This window comes from Melospiza melodia, chromosome 5 (genome assembly GCF_035770615.1).
Source record: "Melospiza melodia melodia isolate bMelMel2 chromosome 5, bMelMel2.pri, whole genome shotgun sequence".
Lineage (NCBI taxonomy): Eukaryota > Metazoa > Chordata > Aves > Passeriformes > Passerellidae > Melospiza > Melospiza melodia.
In genome coordinates, this window is record NC_086198.1 from 33,598,517 (window position 1) to 33,620,974 (window position 22,458).

At 43.2% G+C, this 22,458-nt stretch overlaps 1 protein-coding gene across 2 annotated transcripts in view; it reads right to left on the bottom strand.

The window, feature by feature from the left end:
- The window catches only part of MAML3 (mastermind like transcriptional coactivator 3), a 159,557-nt gene that overhangs the window by 50,320 nt on the left and 86,779 nt on the right, over window positions 1-22,458 (bottom strand). For both annotated transcript variants that reach the window (XM_063156967.1, XM_063156966.1), the window contains exon 2: window positions 14,618-16,096. In XM_063156967.1, coding sequence (XP_063013037.1) covers window positions 14,618-16,096 — 1,479 coding nt within the window. The remainder of the gene's footprint in view (window positions 1-14,617; window positions 16,097-22,458) is intronic.

Genomic DNA, 22,458 nt, shown 5'->3' on the forward strand with positions numbered 1-22,458 from the left:
ATGTTCAATTATACATGTATTCAACTCTTGGACATGTATCATGACCACCTACTCCTCTACAAAGAACATGGCCCTTAACTTGCTGCTTGAGGCATTTGAGTCAGTGGCCTTCATAAGAAAATGATAGCCTTGACAAAGGGGCTTTAAAAACCTCATGAAAGATGTGTCCTGCCATTCTCTAAGGCTCTGCCTCTCCCTTCACACCAGGGGATGATTTTTACAGGGAGCAAACTGAACAATGAACAACAAGCTTGCCATAGAACTGCAGCAGAAACAGGAGACACAGAGATTTCTCAGAGACCAGGCTGACCTTGATGAGCAGCTCCAGGTAAAAGCTGCAGTGCTTGGTCTCCCACTATGAGTTCCAGAGGTGGGTCACTTCAGCTGTATCTCTCCCTGCAGCAGCAGACAGCTCTAGCAGAGATGACACACTCTCAGAGGGCTCCCCTTTACAAAGGAAACCATTAGAAGATGACAGGACAGGCACAGAGAATTCTGATGTGAAACTCAGAAAAAAAAAAGGCATGAATGAGACAAAGAACAAGGGTGTACCATGCCCTGGGCTCCTCAGCATGCCCCTGCAGCATGATGCCATGGAGGTGGGGTCTCCTGCTGTAGGCCAGAGGCCTTTAGGTAGAAAGTGGCCAAACCAGCCTGTTGAGAACTGAGAAATGACAGGCACAAGGAGGTCCTCGTTACAGTTATCATCACTCACCTCCATTTTGTGCTGCCCAACTCTGATAACTCAAGTAACAACAAAAGAAGAATGGAATCTGGACAAGTTGATTAAAGGATGGAAAAACATGCCAGTCCTGAAATAGAACTTCTGCTCAGAGCCATCTTCTCTTCCTTTAAGCCCTTGATTTTCAGAACAATTTAAAGGAAACTTCATGTACCTCCACAGCAGCAATACCCATGACCTAGTTAGTGACTCCCAAAGGAAATGCTGAAGTTTCTTATAGCATTTTTGTTACTCTCATGCAAGGGAGATTAAAAGACCATCACAGAACAGCCAACCCTGAACATTTTAAAAATCAGGAATCAAATCCCCCAAATCATAGAATATCCTGAGTTGGAAGGGACCCACAAGGATCATAGAGTCCAACTGTTGGCCCTGCACAGGATATCCCAGGACTCACACCCTGTGCCTGGGAGCACACTCCATGGACTCTGTAGCAAGTCATGTAACACATTGATTTTTAGCTATTTCAAGTGAATATAGGATTCATATGTGCATTTTTCCTCCAAAGAATGAAGTTGTGGAGGGCACAGCAAGACGCATTTTGTTCTGTGCTAGCAGTCTGTAAGTGGTGAGGAAAACCTTTGCTTTCTGATATTACAGAGAGAGGCATGAAAAGAGAGCAGGCTGCTGGTGCCTCCACAGATGAGGTGCCCCTGAGTGAGCGCAGAGATCCATGCTCTGACCACAGACAGCACTGAAGGATGTCACAACTGCCAGAGAGCCCCACGCCTGCAGGCAAGCAGGGATTTCCCTCTGCCTCTAGGACTCATGTCTTCAAATGGATAGTCCAAACAGGAGTCCAAAAATGGGCAACACACTGAAACTTTCTTCCACAAAGGGGAAGGCATCTGTTCCGATGGCTTGACTGTGTCTGAACCACAGGTCACCTCCTGTGTGCAGTGCAAAGGGAAGCCAGATTTCCCAGAGGATGCAGTTCCACATGGGTGATTGGCATATGTGGTGCTACTGACAGGCAGCCTGAAAATTTGGCATTTTTTCCACGTTTTAATTCCTCAAGCTTTAGCACTGTGGGATTCATACTTCAGAAGCCATGATTCTTGGCATATAATTTGCAGAGGGGCCCTGCACCTTTCCTTTCCTTCTCCCTTTCTCTTCTGGATTTTTATACAGGATTTTAATTCTTTTCCTTCCCTTCCCCTCCCACCCCCAGCTGCTTTAAGTTGATACAGGAGAAAGTAGAGGTCACAGGAAGAGTGAAGACACATAATCTAATTTTCATTTTGCCCATTAATCATGCATGATTTCAGCCAGCCATTTAACAAGGTGGAACTCTAAAGTGATCACTCTCCAGAGTGATGGGGGAAAATTCACTCTAATTCCCATTGCTGCTCCCCACTCCTGTTCGTGCTGCACAGAACCGCCTCTCCCTCTTACAGAGAAAAATGGATCTACATGTCCCAAAAAACGTATGCTGTCCTGGAAGCCTTCTCAAGAGCTTTTTACTATATTTAAAAGTGTCAAGCTGAAGCTGTTGGTGCTTCATTTGTGGGTGGCTGGATTTTGTGGAGGTGTGGCTCAAAGAAAATCAAATAGGAAGCTTTCTATTTTAGTACATTTTGCTATGGAGTTGTAACTATTGTTACACGTTATTCTAGCTCACAAATCAGAGAGGCTGGAAGCAGTTCTGTGTCTGCACCCCTTATATGCTCTCTGCTGTTTCTCAGACTCCCAGCTAGTCAGGATCAAACCTCCTAAAGTGAGACAATTCTGGAAATTACAGAGATGTGCATTAGGGATGTATCGGGCCCTGCACATGCACAGGTGAGGCAGGAAAAGGAAAAGGCACCTCCTTTCCCTCCTTTCTCTGCTGGAGTTTGATGAGTACTGCAACATTTGCCATCTTGCAAGATGGGTGAACTCTGGACATCCCAGCTACTCCACAGTCAAGGAAGCTTCTGTATTTCACAAGGTTTCTGTGCCAGCTGTGAATGCCCCAGTCTCCTTTCACTCACTGTGATTTTGTCAGAGAAAGAGAGCTTATCCTGAACTTTGAGGTAAGAGGCCCAAGGACACTCCATCGGAGGGAAAAAATGGGTTTTCCCTACCAAAGAGGTGATAAGCCTGGGAAGTGTTATCTCTCTCAGAGGCCACTCAAGGGCATCATTCAAGAGAAAGTGAGAATCAGCAATACATTCCTTTGCCCTTTCAAGGTTTCAGAGAAACAGTGGGATGTTTAAAGGAAGAGGAGCGCAAGTACACAGAAGCAGGATAAGATTTGAGTATGTCCAAGGCTGAGTTGCTGACAAGCCCTGTTTTGGGGAGACCCTGAGCAGTTCAGTCTGCAATGGAAAAGGCATTTGCCAAGACAGCATTGCCACTCTGGAGTCTTCTGCTCTGCTCTAGTGACAGAGGTGCTCATTGGCTCTAGGAAAAACCTGTGTCCTGCAGCTGGCTGTCCATCTCTCTCCAAAAAACTGCAACCCTGTTTCTAGGAGGTTTCTCTAATAAGATCAGTGACTTAAGTAAAGAGGCTGTGATTACTAAGCCAAATTGTTAAGTCCCCAGAACTACAGGGATTTCCCAAAATGCCAATGCTATATCATCCCTGACACAGGCTATGGAGAGGTGTCATGGGGACCAAAAGCCCCTTTAGGGCCATTCTGATGGAAAAAGGGTGACAAAGAGGTGAAATGGAAGATTTATTACATTTTGTTTCCCAGTTCTTAAGGGCTAACAGCTAATGCCTGTGAAAGCAGGAACATGGGAAGGGTAGCAGGGATTATATTTATCTGTCAGTGTTTCTAATCAAATGTACCAACTGTGGAAGATGTTTGGGCATTCTTGTCTAGTGCAGCCAAAATGACAAAGATACAGAGAGAAATTTTTAAAAGAAGAAATGAGAATTAGAGACTCAATCACATAACTGCACTCAGTTTCTGTGGGATTTGGGAGCATCGCTGCCTTTGTGAAAACTTCCCTTTGCATGTGAAGAACACAGCTGGGTGAACTGAAACACTGCACCTGCTGTCAAGGGGATGGAACAAGAACAGGCAGACTGGCTTGGTGCTCATGATTCTACTAACTCAAGTTTTAGTACTCCAAAATAGAATTACCATGAAGTTCAGGAGCAATTATGTGTAACAATTAAAAGAATTTTCATAATACAATTACTGAGCAAGCCCTTTGTATTACAAGCAACTTTATTAGCTGTTGAGCCAAGCCATATTTCACAAGCCAAAACCCCGATCAGGCCACATTTGCCAGGTGAGTATTATGTCGTGTTTCCTTTTCAGGGGCTTGATCTGAGAGCAGCAGCACAGAGCTGAAATTTTGTTTGCTTGGTTTGATTTTTCCTAAGTATGTTTTCAGTTTTTACTGAAATTTTACATTGCAAGCAACTCCTAGATACACAACCCCACCTCTCCTAAGAGACTTTTCTACTCTGGAAGGGACACTCAACAGCATGAAATAATCCCCTTCCATTTACAAAAGAAGCTCTCAGTCTCTGAGTTTTGAACTATTAGTGATCCATCACTTGCAACAAAACCCAACATGGATACTCTGCAAACAGCCTGGATTTAAAATATTTGCTATTGACCGTGTGCAGGAATGACTGACTGTGCTCTGGCTTCCAGGGACACCAGCAAAAACAAGAGGGGATTGTGTAAGTGGACTGTTTCCTGGTTCAAGTATTTAAATCAGTTTCCTCTTTTCCCCCATCACACATTATTCTAAGCAAGAGGATATAACTCTGCTTGCAGGAGGAAAACAAGAAGCAGATGATGCAACAGAAAAGCAGACACAGATATGCACAGAGGCCAATTAATTTTTTTTTAATTACACCACCATTTGAATGCAAAATGCAAAGAGAAATGACACTAAACACCCAAGCTTCCTTCTAAAGTAATGAATAAGCCCAAAAATCTTTCAGAAAGATTGTATTAGAAAAATCTGACATGTGCCTTTTAATTAGATAAAGGAGTTCAACTTTGGAGTGACTGAAATACAGCTTAACATAACATAGATTTTGTACTTGGATCCAGATACTATGACAGAAAATATTTGATAGCAAATAGAAAAAAATACAACAGGTCCCCATTCCTGAACAATAATGATAGAAAATATGTGCATAGGATTTGAAGAACAACATCAACAAATTCTATAAATCCTTGCCTATTTTCTGCAACTGAATCAGGACACTTTCCAAAATAAGCCTGAAAAAAGTTTTTAACTTTTTAGTCATGTGTTGCCTTTAGACATTTTAAATTTGTGTTTTTCTCCTATACCCAAATACCTCGTTTGAAGGAAAGCAAAAGTAAACATAAAAAAGAAATTGAATGAGCATGGTAAAAAGTCAGTGCTATAATCTTTTTTGTTGATACTGGGAACATTTTGCCACATTAAAAATAAAGCCTAACTGAATGCTGCTAAGGCATCCAAAACTGCACCAAAAAATTTATGGTCCTACCCTATTAATTTCTGTTTTCCAATGACTGCTGCTGATATAATGTATTGGAAGACATGACCTACTTCCTGTATTTTCAGAGAATACAAATAAGGAAGATCTCATTGCTAAATATATTTTAAAACCAGAAGAAAGAGAGGGGAGTCACAAGAAGTAGGGCAGAGAGGTGGGCTTGAGGGAGACAGAGGTATTTTGCCAGAGAACACAGAACATTCCTGGTTTTCCCTACTGATCATGACTTTGTTTTTAACATGTAAATGTAAATGCCAAGCCACTGGCAAATAAAACAATGGCATCATATGTAGTCCCCTCTCTGGAAGAAGAAGAACATGTCTTTGCACAGTGCTTGGCCACCTGAAGCTGCTCCAAACTCTGCTGGCCAGGGGCTCAAGGGAGCCACGGCTGCATCCCGAGCTGTGGATTCTCTTCTGTCATTAAAGGATATCAAACTTGTGTCAGCACAGGTGGCTCTTGAGCACACCTGAGGCTCGGTATGCTGTAGGTTAGCTCCTGGGGTCCCCATGGGAATAGGCTCCAAAACATCCCTTGGGTACCACTGCTGCTGCCTCTGCTCTGAAAGTCAACACTTATTCCCCAGTTTAAAAGCCCCACAGCTCTGAAGCAGTGTATGAGCTGTTTCTGCAGTAGGAGACATGAACTTCTCAGAACTAATTATCAGAGGGAGTACACACCTTCTCCACCAATCCATCTAAACACTCGAGCTTTACTAAATACACTCTGTTCCCTGGCCAAACTATGTGGGTCTGATTTTCCTGCACAGGATGAGGTAGGATCTTGCTGCTACCAAAGCTGAAAGCCCCAAATGCAACATGGCTAAGAACTGAATTGCCCTGTTTCCAGAGCTCCACATGCTAATTCTCTGCTAAGCCAAAGCATGGGGCTTTGATTTCCTAACCTCAGAATGTTATCTGGCTCTGGTGTAGGATTACCATTAGCTCTGTACATCTGTCCTTACAGTAGGGTCACTGTCACACCATATGTCACTTGAACAACCTTTATTTTTTCTAGATTTTTGTCTCTTTTAAATCAGTGTTCATCTAGAAGAGCCTGGATTCCCTTGGCTTTCAAAATCTGCTTTGCATTGCTAATGCATGAAGCTGTAGGCAAAGTTGCATTAGTGAGACAGAGAAAGGCACAGAGAGAGATAGTAAAAACCTGCTAAGACAAAATGTTTTAAGGTTGCTCTTCTCTTTAATACTCACAAAACAAAACTCCAACCACCCAAACAAAACATCAGAGCAGCTTTATTCCATTTCCATTTACCAAACTAATGACCACATTTTTTTTCCTAAAGTGCTTCTGCATAAGTTCATTATCCAGTGAATATTCCTGACTTGCAGCAGTGTAACAAGAGAGAGTCTGACCTGGAAAGAGCAGGTCAGGCTCCACATGGAAGCCATCAGAGGGTGGCAAGTCACAGCCTCAGTACATGCAAGGTATGCCAGTCTTTTGATACGGGAGGAAAAAACTCCTGCAAAATTCATGGACAATTAATTCTCCCTCTCCCCTCTCTAGTTCTGTGGTAAGAGAAAGGGTCATCAGCCTCTAGATTGTCAGTCTCTCAGAGGAACAACAAAAGGAAAGAATCAAGGGATCTGGAGGGAGAAATTAAAGGGGTCTTTCAAGAGCCAGCCTTGTGGGACATGATGAGGATTTTGTACTTCCAGAGGCCCTTTGATCCCGAAGGAACTCAAACACCTCTCTAAATTACATCCTGATCTCACATCAGTGAAAGGGAGCAGAGAAAACCATGTCCATGCAGGTGGCCATAGGATAGCTCCTGTGCTGGAAGGAGCACAGGAACGCCTACAGGGCTTTAATAAACCTGGACCCAACCATGTACCACAGACCTGTGCAAGGCAGTGTAGGGGAAAAGGAGATTACCAGAACACAGGGAGAGCAGCAGGAAAGAGAAGAGCCATCCATAGCTTGCTTCAAAGGGGAAAGACATCAACTCAAACCACATCTATAAGAAGCAAATGGAAACACTCCTCAGCTACTCAGAACTAAAAGCAAGACCTGAAGAATTGTACTGAAGCTGGGAGGGAGATCCAGGGCACACTCCTGTTGTAGACAAGGACAACAGGGCTTTTCCTACCAGCTTAAGAACGAGCAAGTCACAGCAGAGCTCAGACTCAAGATGAAGGCATTGAAGAGCCTGTCTCTCTCTGAAAACCACAAAGGTTCCCTGCCTCACTTCTATGCCTCATCGTTGACTGCTTTTCCAATGGAAAAGTTCACCATGGAGTGCAGACAAAAGAGCAGCATTAGCTACATCCCTCCCAGGGTACCCAGTGGATTAAAGGTGCTCCTGCAGCCCAGGCTCAAGCTGGTCAGATCAAAAGCTTCATTGGAGAGCTCATGCAAAGAGTTTTCAAACAAATTCAGCTACACTCAGACGCAAGGATACATCAAGTATAATCTGTTATTGTTCCACCAAGAATAAATCCTCACCCAAGCCACAATTGTTAAAAATTAGTCTAAACTGTTCATCCTCCTGTGCCCCTTGTATTTCCTATCTCCTTGCAGTCTGGGGCTTCCAGGTGTGACTGTGATCTTCCCCATGATGGGATGGTAAGATTCAAATGACAGAGGAAGAGACTACAGGCTGACCTCATTGTCAGATAAAATCCATTATGTGTGATTAAAACTTTACAAAATGCAGTCACATTAAAAATTACTATCATGAAGTGCACCATGATTTACTGACTAAATGAATGAGAAATTTATCTGAATAAAATAGTCTTAGCCCTCCTGCATTGGCAATGCATGATAAATTGCTGATTGTGAGAAGATCATTGCCTGCTGTTGGATGACTTACACACATTGATTTTTCCTAACAACACTAATTATCATAATAGTTTCTCCACATATATTACATAAAGTTTCCTCTCAGCAAGCAAAAATTATTTCAGGTCTTCGAGTCCCAAATTGCAAAGAATAAAGATGGAGAAAGGAAGGATTTACAAACTACCCCCTTGCCTTCTATTATGCAGATCAAAGGTCCAACCCACTGGATCTTACTTCATCTTGAAGAGATGGGAACAACATTCAAGAAAGCACAGGCATTGTGCAATGAAGCTGTGATCACAGTGGGTTGTTTTCTGCAAAGTTGTGATCTAATTTTGTGAGGCCAAAAAAAGTCTTTGAGAAAGGAGAATGCAATTCCAAAGAACAAGGGGAAAAACCCCCACAATTTCTCCAATTTCCTTAAGATGCACAGGGGCAGACAGCGCAGTCCTTATGTAAGTGCTCCCATTGACTAAGGTTGTGTAGGTGAGAAATCTCTCACTAAGCTGAAAAGGAAAAGCACAGTCTATTAATAGGAAATTAAAAGTGGTGGAATAGATAAGAAAAATGGAGGAGAGAGAAAGAGAGACCAGGTATTGTATTCTCAATTAACTGAAAATCAATCACACTGACACCCAGAGCTTCACCCACTGCAGACACACAAGCTTTTTGGTACATACAGTTTCCCCATTGTGTTCCTTTTACCTGGGAGATGTGAGCAGGTGCTTGGGGAACCACAGAAATTATTCTCCTTGATTCTGGACTAGCAACCCCCACGGAATCAGATGGATAAAGTGAATGCATCTTCAGACTGACCACATACACTAAATTTTACAATACATCCATGTGCACTGTGTAGTTTGTGATACACATAGTAATTATGCCAGAAATGTCTTAAAAGGCTTTAAATATTTCTGTTCTATGCATGTCTGTGAGAACAGTAAAGCTGTCTTCAAGTGATGGGACCAGTTTCACATGATATGAGGGGTTTGAAAGTTACTCTCCCAAAAAAATCACTTAAAATTGCTTTTCCATCTGCAAGGCTGCAAGGGTTTGTAACCCTAATTTACTGCATTCTCCTGCCATAGACAAATCCCCTAGGGTGTGCATGTTCTATGCCACTTAACAATAGAACATTCCTACCTGTTTTGTTCTGTTTTAGCCATCTGTGATAAGGGCACACTGCAAATAATCTCGATCCAGTGAAGCTGTTCCATAGTCTGGAACGCTGCAATTCTGGTTGAGATGGATTAGCAGTCAGACTGCAGGTGTAGAGGCCAAATTCATCTCATGGATGGTGCTGCAACATTAGTGAGATTATAGCTGAGATTCCCCAGTTCTTCACCTGTCCCATGACTGGTTAAAAAACCATTTACTATGACAACAAATATTTCATACTATTTCCATCTGCCAGAGGTATACAGACCACAGAAAGCCATGGTGTCTGCAGTAATTTCCTGTGAGCTGTGACAACACCAAAAAAAGGTCCTGTGCTATTAAAGGGGTAAGGAGGGGAAGCAGAGAGATAAAAGCTGGATGAGGGGAAACAGGATGTAAACTTCAGCAGGGAACTTAGAGAGAAAGAAAAATGCCTTATGGAGTAGTGGGAGAGAGAAAAGAAGCAGACAAATAATATAGGACAGATTGAAACCAAAAAAACAACAAAAACAAAAAATCCCCCCAACCTGCTGGATTCAGAGGGAAATAAATACACACTGGAAAAATAATTCCCTGGAAAGTGCATGCTGGGCAGTCTTAGGAATCTTGCTTTCTCTAGGCAATACCATGTACAAAAATGATTTTAAAAGTCAGATTCTTTTGAGGATGTTTACTCTTCAAGGAATGTCATGTCACAAAAGGAGGAGTCATCTCAGGACAGACCTTACACTCTCTCTAGGTAGACACTTTCAAATTTTTTTCTTTCTGTTTTTCAAAGACACAGACTTTTCTCCAGTTTCTCCAAACAAAAGCATTTTACATGTTTACCTGTTTCTCAAACCAGATTTTAACCAGAAGTGAGAGATCTGACAGAACAGATTCAACAGAAGGGCGCTGGCATGAGCCAAAGACAAAGCCTCTGGAGTGAGTAATCAGCTTTAACACTGCCCAAGTGTGAAACAGAAGCGAAAAGGAGATAGAGGAAACGCGACTTCGTGACAATGCTGCTAAAGTTGGGCTTGCTTTCTCATGAGGAAGAGCTGCTAACAAGCTCCCACCGGGTGTAAATGAGGACTAAGCCCCTGTCTGGGAGATGTGCTGCCACAGAATGGGTGGCTTTGTCCCAGTGTGTAAGATATGCTTGCAGGCTAAGGCACACAAAATGTTCCTCTCACACATGAAAATGGGGCTGAGTGTGAGTGGGAGGACTCCAGAATGCAACAAGAGAACAAAGAACACAGGGAGCAGCAGATCTGTTCCCCTCCTTATTAACAAATTTGGCTGTGGCAGACAACACTGAGCTGGTGAGCATTAACATAGGGAGGGCAAGCTTCCCATTGCCCATGAGAAATGAAATCTTTGCTGAGAGAGCAGAAGCCACATTCTTCAGCAAATTAGATGCATCAGCTGGGGTTTGGCAGAACCTCCTGAGCAAAGGACTCCAAATCTGCACTTAACCACTCACTTGGACAGTCTTTCAAGAGATCTTGAGTGTTCCTACTATGGACACTCACACGTTGCAATGTTAGGAAATCTTTCTGCAGGGAACAAACATACCAATAACTTAATGCTTCTATGCGGCATAAGGCTTGACTATTTAGAAATGTTTTGGAAAGCATCAGAAATAGGACCCACATAGATAAAATGAGAGACAAAACAGGAAGTCAGAGGTGTGATGGTGGTGATGTGGAACATCCTAGCCATGCAGGGAGTACAGACTGACCATCAGAGAGCACTCCTTCACACAGACACAGGTCAGGTGCATGCTGAGCTCAGAGCAGCTGGAATGGGCTATGAGATTGGAAAGCTAAAACTGATGATGCTAACTTGCACTTTCAGGAAAAAAATGGCACAAAAAACCACCAGGAAAGGGTAGCACTCTATGTAAAAATATGCTGCTACTGGCTATAGACTTCTCAAAACCACAGTGCTTCACAACTGCAGTTGTAATGAATAAAACTGAAGGAGAGTTGATTGGCACACATTGAATCATTAAACTATTGGATCTTACTAAATAACAGGACAAACTGCTCTTTATGTAGCAACCTAGATCATGTAGGAAGGAAAAGTGTAAGGAAAAGAAGTAAAATAGAGGACATTTAATGTACATTTTGTGCAGTCACTAATACAAAATATCTGCTTCTAAAAATAACACAGGACATTTTCTTTACAGATGTGAATAATACACACTATAAATCTTCATGAAACTTGACAAGGAGAAAATCACACAACGCTGTATTTTTATAAATCTTAAACAAATGGAGAAGTTTCTATGAATCAAAGAGTTACCACTACAACTGTGTTTTATAAAGTGGAAAAGACCAGTTGTTCTGACACATTCTCTAGCCAAGCAATGGAACAACTGGTTTCAGCTCTCTACCAGCAGTAACTTGGAGGATTTAGCAGTATTCACTTTCGCATGCAAAACCAGACTGAGCAGATGATGCATCTTGATTGCATAAGATTAAAACAAAGGGCAGATAATTAAATATGAAATATGCTTGCAGGATGGTGTCATTTCTCTCCTTCATTCGCATCTCTACAATTTTAAACAAAATAACTAGTGGTTTCATTAGGAAATAATTGCAGCATTCTCACAGTCCCATGCAGGCAAATAGCTGCAGTCTAGTTTTACTGTTCTTACGCCCACAGAGAATTCTGTTTTGTTTTGACCTCTCATTACTTTCCCTCCAAACATCAAATTTTGCCTCAGCCATTCAACAGTTATTCCTTTGGGCTGTTTTTTTTTCTTACCATTATGCATTTATATAGAACAGCTGGAACTAAGAAAAAGCACAATTAATTATTCCTAAATTTCCTAAAGAAAACCTTTTTACTTTTCTTCAGTTTGAAATTACTTTTTGGTTTGAGGAACAAGAGAAAAATTGCCTCACATAAAACCTTGCATTGATCTCAAAAACTTAATGGAACATTTTAGCTTAAAAAACAGTGTAATTTTTGAGAAGGAGGTGGGTTCAGGTTTTCTCCCTTTTATTTCTAAAATAATATAAAAAGTCTAAACAAAGCGATTGTTGCGTCTTGAGGGGGGAACTGATTTCTTTTATTATGACATGAGAACCACAAGAGAAGAGAAGAGAAGAGAAGAGAAGAGAAGAGAAGAGAAGAGAAGAGAAGAGAAGAGAAGAGAAGAGAAGAGAAGAGAAGAGAAGAGAAGAGAAGAGAAGAGAAGAGAAGAGAAGAGAAAAGAGAAGAGAATCTCTACCCCTCAAATACCAAGCAAATCTGTGCAAATCTACTTGCTGGATTAGCCTATGAGCCCCAGCCAAGTAAGAATGGAAGAACCACCCAGAAAAAACAAGAGCAAAAATGGGCAACACCTGCCACATGCTCACAAACTAACAAATGGTTTTGGGGCAGATCAGGGGACATGGAGCAAGGTAGAGAGCAGGGAATTCTGAGTCTGACCAAGGGGAGAACAGTCAGGTATGAGGTAATATTGGTAGGAAAGAGTCTTGATAAGGTAGATGAGTCAGGATCCACCATGAGGTTTTTTGGATATCGATGAGTCAGAATCTGCCTATGGATTTAACATTCCGCTCCAGAAAAAAATCCCATCAAAATTACCTTCAGGCCACCTCTGAAAAAATCCCTGACTCAAACAAACTATCCCTGACTATAACAAACTATGTATGGCTCTGCCCTAAGTTTCTTCTTTATAAGTCACAGAAATGACTTAATATCTGGACTTGTTTATGAAAGAATATCTAATTCTATCCAAATATCCAGTTTTTCCTACACTTATAATAAAAAAAGGAACTGAATGAGATTAGATAAATGAAACCTTGGCTATCCATTCATATTGTGGAATTGCAGAGAGATATTAACGTGAATTTCTCGACTTATGAAATGGAGGAGATGGCATTAACTCTTTCACACAGGCAGATCATCCTCTCAGCTCTTTGATGGGTCTTTGAGTTCAGCAGATTTAACAAAAGCAAAAGCAAGAAACAATAAAGCATTGGCAGCATGACCAAGCATCCTCTGCCTCTTAGTTACAAAATGACAAATCTGTAGCTACAATTACAGTCTGAGTTCTAAGTCATCATTGCAATATTTCTCTAGATAAGCCTTTCCCAAAAGAAGAGGCTTTAGATCACCTATGTCTAATAAAACAGGCAAGCAGAATTAATATAAAAATACGAACCTTTGAGCTGTCACCATACATCCTGAACCAAAACCAGGAGGCAGATGAACATTTCTTTTTGTTTTGCAGTTAACTTTAAATAATATGTGATGTGGTCTGGCCTGGTAAAGATCCTACTTTTCCTTATTGATTGATCCCCAAACTCCATAAGCTGAAGGAATAACAAAATTTGCTGTATTTCTACATGCATTACAGTGTGAGTCACAGCTAAACCATGCTCAGAATGAAGTATTCCCTGTAGGTGGTGTGGAAACAGCTAATTTGGTGAAAAGATGTTATGCTAAAATGATCAACCAACAATTCTATGAGTGTATTGTACACTATTGGTGTATATCAGACTTCTTGACCTGTTTTGGTGGCACATAACTTCTGCAAAGACATCACTTACTTTGAGAATTAACTTTAATCCATTTTAAAACTCTCAATACAACATTTAGAAAATTTGTTCTTGAACCTTTCCATGGGCAGATCTTTACAGGGGCTGCACAGCAAGGGACACCCTGCTGACCCAGGAGGTGATAGGGCATTGATATAAGCAGTATTCCAACTGGTTATTAATTCATTACAAAGTATTCCCCAGGCCTGGCAACTGCTGCACCAGAGCTTAGCATGGAATACACACGAGACAGTGATGCCAGGGTTCTGAAGCCAACATGGCTTTGGCCTCTTGCTGAAAGACAAAGTACTTGGGGTTGCTAATGACTGCTTGAAAGTCCCAGAATAAACCATCTCATCATCATGGCCCAAGCACCACTAAAAGCATTCTGTTGTTCTTACTTTTTCCAGTTAAAACCAAAAGCACTCAGAACCCAAAATGTTTTTCCTTTGCTCCCAGAGCCAAAATGACAAGAAGGCTGTTTAAAGGTAGCTTGATCTCTACCCCAAGAAGAAGGGACCAACTGCTCCATCTTTTTTTTACAATGCTAGCTACACTGTGGTGAACTAAGCCATGCAGTGGTTTGGGATCCACAACCACCAAGTCTTGCAAAAAGGAAATAAACCCTCCAAGGAAGAGTGACTTCTAACTCAAAATTTCCCAGAGTGGCCCCAAGCACTCATCAGAAGAGACACAGGGAGAGAACACTGAATTAACAACTGAAGCATAGTGCAACATAATTTCAGTTCTTAAAATAATCAGGCTGCAATACCACATGAAAAATCCAAGAAGCATCTGCAATGACATTCCATATTTTCCAGGAGAAAGAGGAGGCGAATGGAGGAGACTGTACAAAGAGGTGTCAGACTCTGTATTAGCAACACAAGAGGCCCACTGTACAAAGCCTTTGTATCAGCCTCTGGTTGTGCACTCACTTACCTGACCAAGGGCAGGGAGTGCTGCATATCCCACGGGCTGGTTTATCATTCCTTTCTGCTTCATGATGAGCACGCGTTTCTGCTCCTCGCTCAGGTGTGCCACCTGGGCTGGCACCTGTGCCTGCTGGACCTGCTGCTGCTGCTGGATGTAGGGCACCATGGTGTTCTTCCCGGGGTTTGCCATCGCCGGGGCCATCATCTGACCCAGCTCAGTGCTGAAATGGGTCAGAGGTTTGGTGTTGCCATAAGAAAGCAGATTGGGCTGCTTGCCCAAGGAGTTTGTGACCAAATTATTTGGCTGCTGACTGATCATGTTCATGTGATTTTGAGGGAGGTAGTTATTGATTGTGGTCTTCTGGGGGTTGTTTGCCATAGGAGGCACTACGGGGTTTTGGTTGTTAAAGGCTTGAGAATACATCATTGGGCTATTTGGTTTGTCTGCACTGAAGGGTGCTCCGTAGGGACTGGATGGAGGCCCCCCTGGTGACCAGCTTGAGGGCTGATTTGGGTGCTGCTGCTGCTGCTTCTGCTGCATGAGCTTGGCCCTTTGCTGCTGCTGGGCTGCCATCTGCTTGAGCTGCTCGGCCGGGGACAGGTCAGCGCTGGGCCCAGGCCCCGAGCCCGCCGCGGCCGAGGCCGCGCTCATCAGGAAGCCATTCCCGGAGCGCCCCTGCGTCTGCCCGGGCGTGTGGGCCTGGCCAGGGGTCTGAGGGGACTGCACCACACAGTTTGCTGGAGAGCCAGCAGGGACCGGGGCCAACGGCGCGCTGGATGCTGAGGCAACGCTGGAGCCTGAGGAGATGTTGGAAAATGGAGGACCGGAAGAAGATGGTCTGACCTGGGGAGATTCCAATGGGACATGAGCAAATGGAGAATGAGATGGATCACTTTTCACGCTCGCGCTCTCCTGAGTCTCTGTGGCAGGCCTGGGATATTCAGGCTCCTTCTTCTCTTCAAAGTCTTCATTGAACAAATCCTGTATATCATCTTCCGGGACGGTGTTCGCCAGCTCGTCTATGAGCTCCTGCCACTCCTGATCATTTAGGTTAATGTCTGAGAAGAGCTTGTTCTGATTGGAAAGAGATGTTTCAGAAGTGTCTATGCAGTTGGAGTCATCCAGGGGCTCTTGCTTTAGCTCCTTGTTGTGCAGGATGTTAAAACCATCATCCAGCTCGCTGCAGCCATTAACAGGGAGCTTTATCTCAGAAAGCCCACCGTTTTCACCCAAGTCTTCCAGACCACTCCTGTGAGTTCCACTGTTCTGCAGGAGCACAGGAGCTTTCATGTCAAGCTGGTGAAGAGGAGAAACAGCAGGCAAAGGCAGATTAATGGGCAAGCTGTTGATTGCCTCAATGCCTGGCCCATCCTTGCGTGTCCGCTTGCTGGTTGGAGAAAAGCTCCCATCGCAAACTCCATTCTGCTGCTCTCCATTGAGAGGTGAACGTGCGCCTTCCAACTTCCTTTTGACTGTCTCTTGAAGCTTAAAGAAAACAAGAGGAAAGGAAAAAATTAACCATTTGCAGATGCAAAAGAAGTGCTCATGGGCACTGTGACAAGAGACTCCTCATCAAGTCAGTGACAATAAGTTTCAAAACTGATTAGGAGGTTTCTCTGATTTCATTCTTATGCCTTGATCACTTTGAAAACAGAGTCTAAAAACCCCCCAACAACCAAACACCTCCCACTGTCCCAAACCAAACCTTCCTTTGACTAGGAAAGCAGAACTGTAAAATATGTTTGTGCTTTCCAAGCTGAATCTGTGCTAGCTTCCAAGAAATTTAGGGAGCAAGTTGACTAATTTGACATTTTAGTGCCTAATACAGGGATAAGATTTAAACAGTGTGCCTAACACAGTGAGGAATCTTAAAATGGAATTTAAAAAAAGAGAAAAAAGGAATCACTAAAACTTACTAGTCACTCCAAATTTTTTGTTGTTGTTGGAAGTTTCTAGAAGCTTCTTAAAAAATAACTGCAATACAATTGATTGACTACTTATATTGAAATGTGTTGTTGACAAAAAAAAATTGCATAGTTTCATTTGCTTAGCCCTATGTTCTTGGCTAACACATTGAGAATCACTTTTAAGGGAGAAAAAAAAATCCACCCTAGAAAACAGAAGGTGCTTTGCATAACTTTAACTCAATCAAATAATGAAAAAAAAAAAAAGGAATCAACTATGTGACTATGTGCTAAGAGCTAACATAAAACATAAATAGCTAACAGAAACAATGGCCAGGCAAGTCTACAGAAAAGCAAATAAATTGGAATATAGGAATTTTATAAAAAAATAGTGTATTAACATCAGTTTTGAATCTGGTTGTAGAAGCATAGCAAAGAACTGCAGCAAGCAGCAGTCCTCCCCACTCACACCCAAGCAGAGTCCTTTACTTATGTACCAGGCTAAAAAAAGCATCTCTCTTCACTAAGGCAAAAAACAATAGTGGGGAGGGGAGGAAGCAAAGAGGTCACAGCTCCAGCAAACGCCTTCAGGACACGCTTGCATCCTTGATACTAGAACAATAGAAGACAAAATACTGAAAGATTTTATCAGTTTTTAAAGTATTCTTACTGGTAGGAAAGTCCCAGATATGCAACTCCCACCCCTTCCCTAACCTAGAGGTCCTCAACCTTCTTTCTTCTCATAATCCAGATCCCATTTATTTCTCCCCTCCCAGAGGGCTGGTCCCCCTTTCATCCCATGCATAAGATGGGCAAGCAAACCCGTATCTTGCCTGGGTTCTGGGAAGGCTGTGCCCTTCTCTTGCCCCTCTTTCATCACACAGTGCAGAGGGATGTGGCCAGCACAGGCATTGCTGCAGCCACAGCTCAGCGTGCATGGGACACCAAGCTACTGCGAGGCTGCTCTTCTGCAGAGAGCCAGGCAGAAAAGCAATGCCATGAGTCTAAGCAGACCATCAACTCCTTGATTTTCACTGGAGCAGATCAGCTTTTTAATGTGGGAAAATAATTAAAATGTGACTAAGAGTCCCCAGTGGGTCACTGTTGGCGTAAGAGGCCGAGACTTTGCTGCCTGTTCCACCCTGCACAAAGCCAGTGTGTGCCAAGCCTCCTGCAGGCAGAAATTCCTCCCCTTTGTGCTTCTGTGGTGCCACACAGACCAGCTGCCCTGTAACCACAGCCTCTGCCCCATGGCTGGGCTCCCTCTCCGGTGTCTGGTCTCAAAACCCTGAATTTGGAGAGGTGTGGATGCTCATCTTGGAGATGAGAAGGTTCTGGGCAGACCTTTATAGCACCTTCCAGCACCCAGAGGGCCTACAAGAGAGCTGGAGAAGGACTTCTACAAGTGACAGGACAAGGGGAAATGGATTCAAACTGACAGAGGGTGGATTTAGGTTAGATATTAGTAAGAAATTCTTCCCGGTGAGGATGGTGAGGTGTTGGCACAGGTTGGTCAGTTGATGTAATGGGTTAAAATAGCGTATTTATGTAAATGTAAAAATAGTATATTTAAATACTGCCCTTAATGGGCCACTCCCACAATTTACAGCTGAAATCACCCATTTCAGCTCCTAAGCCATCACACTGCAAAGTCCCTATTGCCACAGCAGAAAAACTGCATTCCCCCAACAGCAAGTGACTCAAGAGTGAGCTCAATGGGAATGCTCAGGCAAAACCAGGATTTGAAGAAATGTTCAAAATGTGTCATGGCCCTTTACCCCAACTTCATATTGACCAGTGCTGGGATAAAGTAAGAACAGGACATGGTGGCAGGCTTCTCATCATGAAGTAAAGTTCTATAAGGAAAATATGGGGAAAAAAATTCCCTAATGACAAGGCAGGGACGAGTGAGAGTGATTATCTCCTAAGGAATACAAGTGAACTGACTCCATATGTTTTGCAAGTTTGAATGAATACTCTACAAAAATATTGGTGAGAGTGATATGCTTTTACATGGTTTCACACTTCCAGGTTTTAAAACATTTACCATTTTATCCTGAATCTATCACCTTATTTGTATATGAATATACAAATTCAAAAGAATTTTCCAAAAGAATCAAAACTATCTAGTGGAAAATAACCAAATAACCAGCCCTAAAAATATCAGTTCCTAAAGTTTCATCATGTGCTGGAACTTGGATGTCCCCCTGTACAAATAGACAGTGACTTTAGCCCAGTATATAAATATTCATAATCATGTTATCATGCATTACAACAAAAAGCAGCTTGACATGAAAACTATTTTCTATGTAATATGAAACATACAGAAGTCATGCCTTTTTGCAAAAAGAAATTAAATTAAATCTATTCTAAGTTTGTTTATCCACATCGTTCTCCTTCAGAAGCTTTTGGATTTGGGGGGCTAACAGGCACTAATATTTTTGTCTTCTTTGTTTGCTCATTTAAAAACTGTAGGTAGAAAGAGACTTAATGTGAAAGGTTTGTTAGAAGGCAACATGCTGGGGAAGCCTCTTGATTCCAGCATTTTGGGGGAGTTGGGAGCCATGACAATAAATGTATCTCCTTTTTTTTGAGGTACAACACAGAAATCCTCTTATCAAATGATTTTAATGAAAGATTTCCTTTTCATATCTTGATTTAATTCCCAATCACCCTATGAACTCTAGAATGGTTTGGATATCCTACACTGAGCATATACTGGCAAACAGTTTACCACAATCAGGATTCCAGAGTGTCTTAGACTAAAACCCCAGCACTTCCCCTTCCCTCTATAAACACAATCCCTGAAGTAAAATAGTACCTTTTAAAGTACCCTCCCTCTCCTTCTCAGTACAAGCACACAGTTTGTGCATGTTTTATGGCGTGCATTGTGAAGATATTAGCAGGAGCTGAGAGATTTATGTCTCGGAACAGAAGATTGTTGACACATAGAATAAAAACAAAAGGAAAATATCAAAATCAAAGGAAAATATTGAAATAAAACAACCCCCTTTCAGCTTCATAAGCTTTTAGCTTTATTCACACAAAATACTTGGCTGATGAATCTTCATTTCACTGCTGTTTTCTACCCCAAAGCACAAGAGGGGCAAGCAGGACTATCGGTTCTTTATAAGCCATTGAAAAATCTCTGGTCGCAGACTGAGAAAAGGTCAGATTTTGGCAGGTTGACTTTTTAAATGGCTCTCGGTTGGAGGAGAGGCAGGGGCACGGAAACACAAACACACACCGAGCTGAAGGGTGGGATGCAGCCCATCCCGAAACCCTGGGCAGGGCCAGCAGATAAACAGGAGTGTGGGGAGGCTGTGGCAGGGCTTTCATCGGTGAGGAGAGGCTGCTCCCGAAACCCTGGGCAGCGCCGCTCGGACAGGCCGTGGCAGGGCCAGCAGATAAACAGGAGTGTAGTGTGGGATCTGTGAGGAGAGGCTGCTCCCGAAACCCTGGGCAGCGCCGCTCGGACAGGCCGTGGCAGGGCCAGCAGATGCACGGCTGTGTGGGGAGGCTGTGGCAGGGCTTTCATCGGTGAGGAGAGGCTGCTGCGCTTCATCTCCCAGCAGCAATCCATTTCTCAAAAGGAACGAGACAGAGGTGCAGTTGTTATAGCAACAGCCGGGCCCATCCTCCACCAGGAGCTGCCTTGGTGGGCGGCTGCTCCAGCCCCAGCGCACGGCGGGGACTCAGGCTGTGGCACCAGAACATCCTTTCATTGCTCCTCAAAGAACAGCACAAAAACCAGGGCGAGGCGGGGAGCCAAGAGGATAAATTCTCTCCATGCCCTGTTCACAGGGTCTGACACAGGTCCACTGCTCCTCTGAGCCCCCAGAGCAGGAGGCTGATGTCACTTTGTCAGGTGTTTTTGTGTACCAGCTGCATGCAGCCACTGACTTTCCTCTGCCTAGGGCAACTCCAGCACCTTCAGTACAAGACAAGGGCAGCAATTCTGAAAGGTTGGGTGCACTTGGCTTCCCAGCTCTGCTGGAATGTGCCCTGCTCTGGAGTTATCTTTGCTCCCAGTGGGAAAGCAGAGAAACTAGCCAAAGCCCAAAGACCATCTCACTCAGAGGATATGCATGGTTACAAAAAACAGGGCTTACTATCTTCTCCACATGCTCTTCTGAGACTCTTTCTGTTAAAAATTGATCTTTTCAGTTCTTCATGTTGAATCAGTCTGGCCCACCAGTCACCATGACCTTCAGTTCCTTTCCATGAAATGAATTAAAGTCTTGGGTCTTCCTCTAGGGTTTCTACTCTCCCTCCCAACAGTGTGACAGTGTTCACAGGGGTCTTAGGATGAGGGAAGAGATGAGGATCTGACTCCATGTTTCAGAAGGCTGATTTATTATTTTATGATATATATTACATTAAAACTATACTAAAAGAATAGAAGAAAGGATTTCATCAGAAGGCTGGCTAAGAATAGAATAGCAAAGAATGATAACAAAGGTTTGTGGCTTGGCTCTCTGTCCGAGCCAGCTGACTGTGATTGGCCATTAATTAGAAACACCCACATGAGACCAATCCCAGATGCACCTGTTGCATGCCACAGCAGCAGATAACCATTGCTTACATTTTGTTCCTGAGGCCTCTCAGCTTCTCAGGAGGAAAAATCCTAAGGAAAGGATTTTTCATAAAAGATGTCTGCAACACACCAGTGTGTCTGTTCCTGAGTTTGCCCCCTCTTTCTTCTCCCTTCTTCTCCTAGAGCTTCTATAGAAAGATCTTGGTACTTCTTACCTCCAACAGGGAGTAGTTACCATGAGCTCTGCCAAACAACCCCCCAGTTCAGCAGTCTCCAGCCTCCACCCTAAAGACTGAGCAAAGTTTCTTACTTAACTTCTTGTGCTGTGCTTAAATCCTATCAACAATTCAGGAAGTGTCCCAGGGGTGGCTATGAAGTGACACTAAGCAAGTGGATTTGACATGACAGCATCTAAGATCAGTAAGGAATAATCAGCATTGCCATTTGCATGCCAGAAATTCAGCTTCAACCTTTGAAAGGATTTTTTGCATGCACCTCCTTGCTGTATCACCTCTGACACTGCCATTCAAAAGCCAATGTTGCCTGAGGTACAGCCACATCTTGTCACCAGTGTTTTAAGCCCACCAGCTCCACAGCAGCTTCCCAATGACACTTGCAGTGTCCTGCAGAGATCTGTCTCATTTAATCCTGCTTTGGCCCAATGGGGTAAACACTGGCAAAGCAGTGACCTCATTGCAGTGCCAGCACTGCTCCATTTGTGCAAGTCTCAGGAAGGTGTAAGAGCCTATAAGCTGAACTACTGAGCTGGCAGTACCTATTCCTGCCTCTCTCACCCAGCAGCTGAGATCTGCTCTCTCTGAAACTGTCCTTGCAGATGGCACGAGCTGCATTTTCAGGGTATGTTATGAGAATTTAGTCAGGCAGCCTCCAGTTGACATGTCTGGGAGTTGTTCTGATAAGTTTTCACCCTTTCCAATCTGCTTTGTATCTGGACAGAAGAGAGGGTAATGATAAAAAGCAGACTCTGGAGATTATTAAAGCTGTGCCTCCCAAATTACCACATATCAGGATTGAAAAGAAATGCAGGAGCCTCTTGTGTTTTAAACTAAGAAGAAGCAAAACAGCACACCTGGTGCTGTTGCACATGCACCACAGCTACTCAGCAGCTCTTTAAACTGTGTATGTGACACTGGAATGGTTTCCTGGGAAAAATCTTGTCCCAGTCCATCCTTGCACGAGCACAAGTTGTAGCAGGCTAGTGAATATGTTGATGGCATCCTGGCTGCCTAGCAAAGGGGTATGTGGGACATGAAAGCATTCCTGTCCTCTGCAAAGGAGGAACAGCTCTGTGACACAGGCTTTGCTCTCCTTGTCATTAAGGCACCAGTAGCATGTGAGCTCTATTCCTGACTTCAGAACTGACAGACCAAAACCTTGTCTGACTG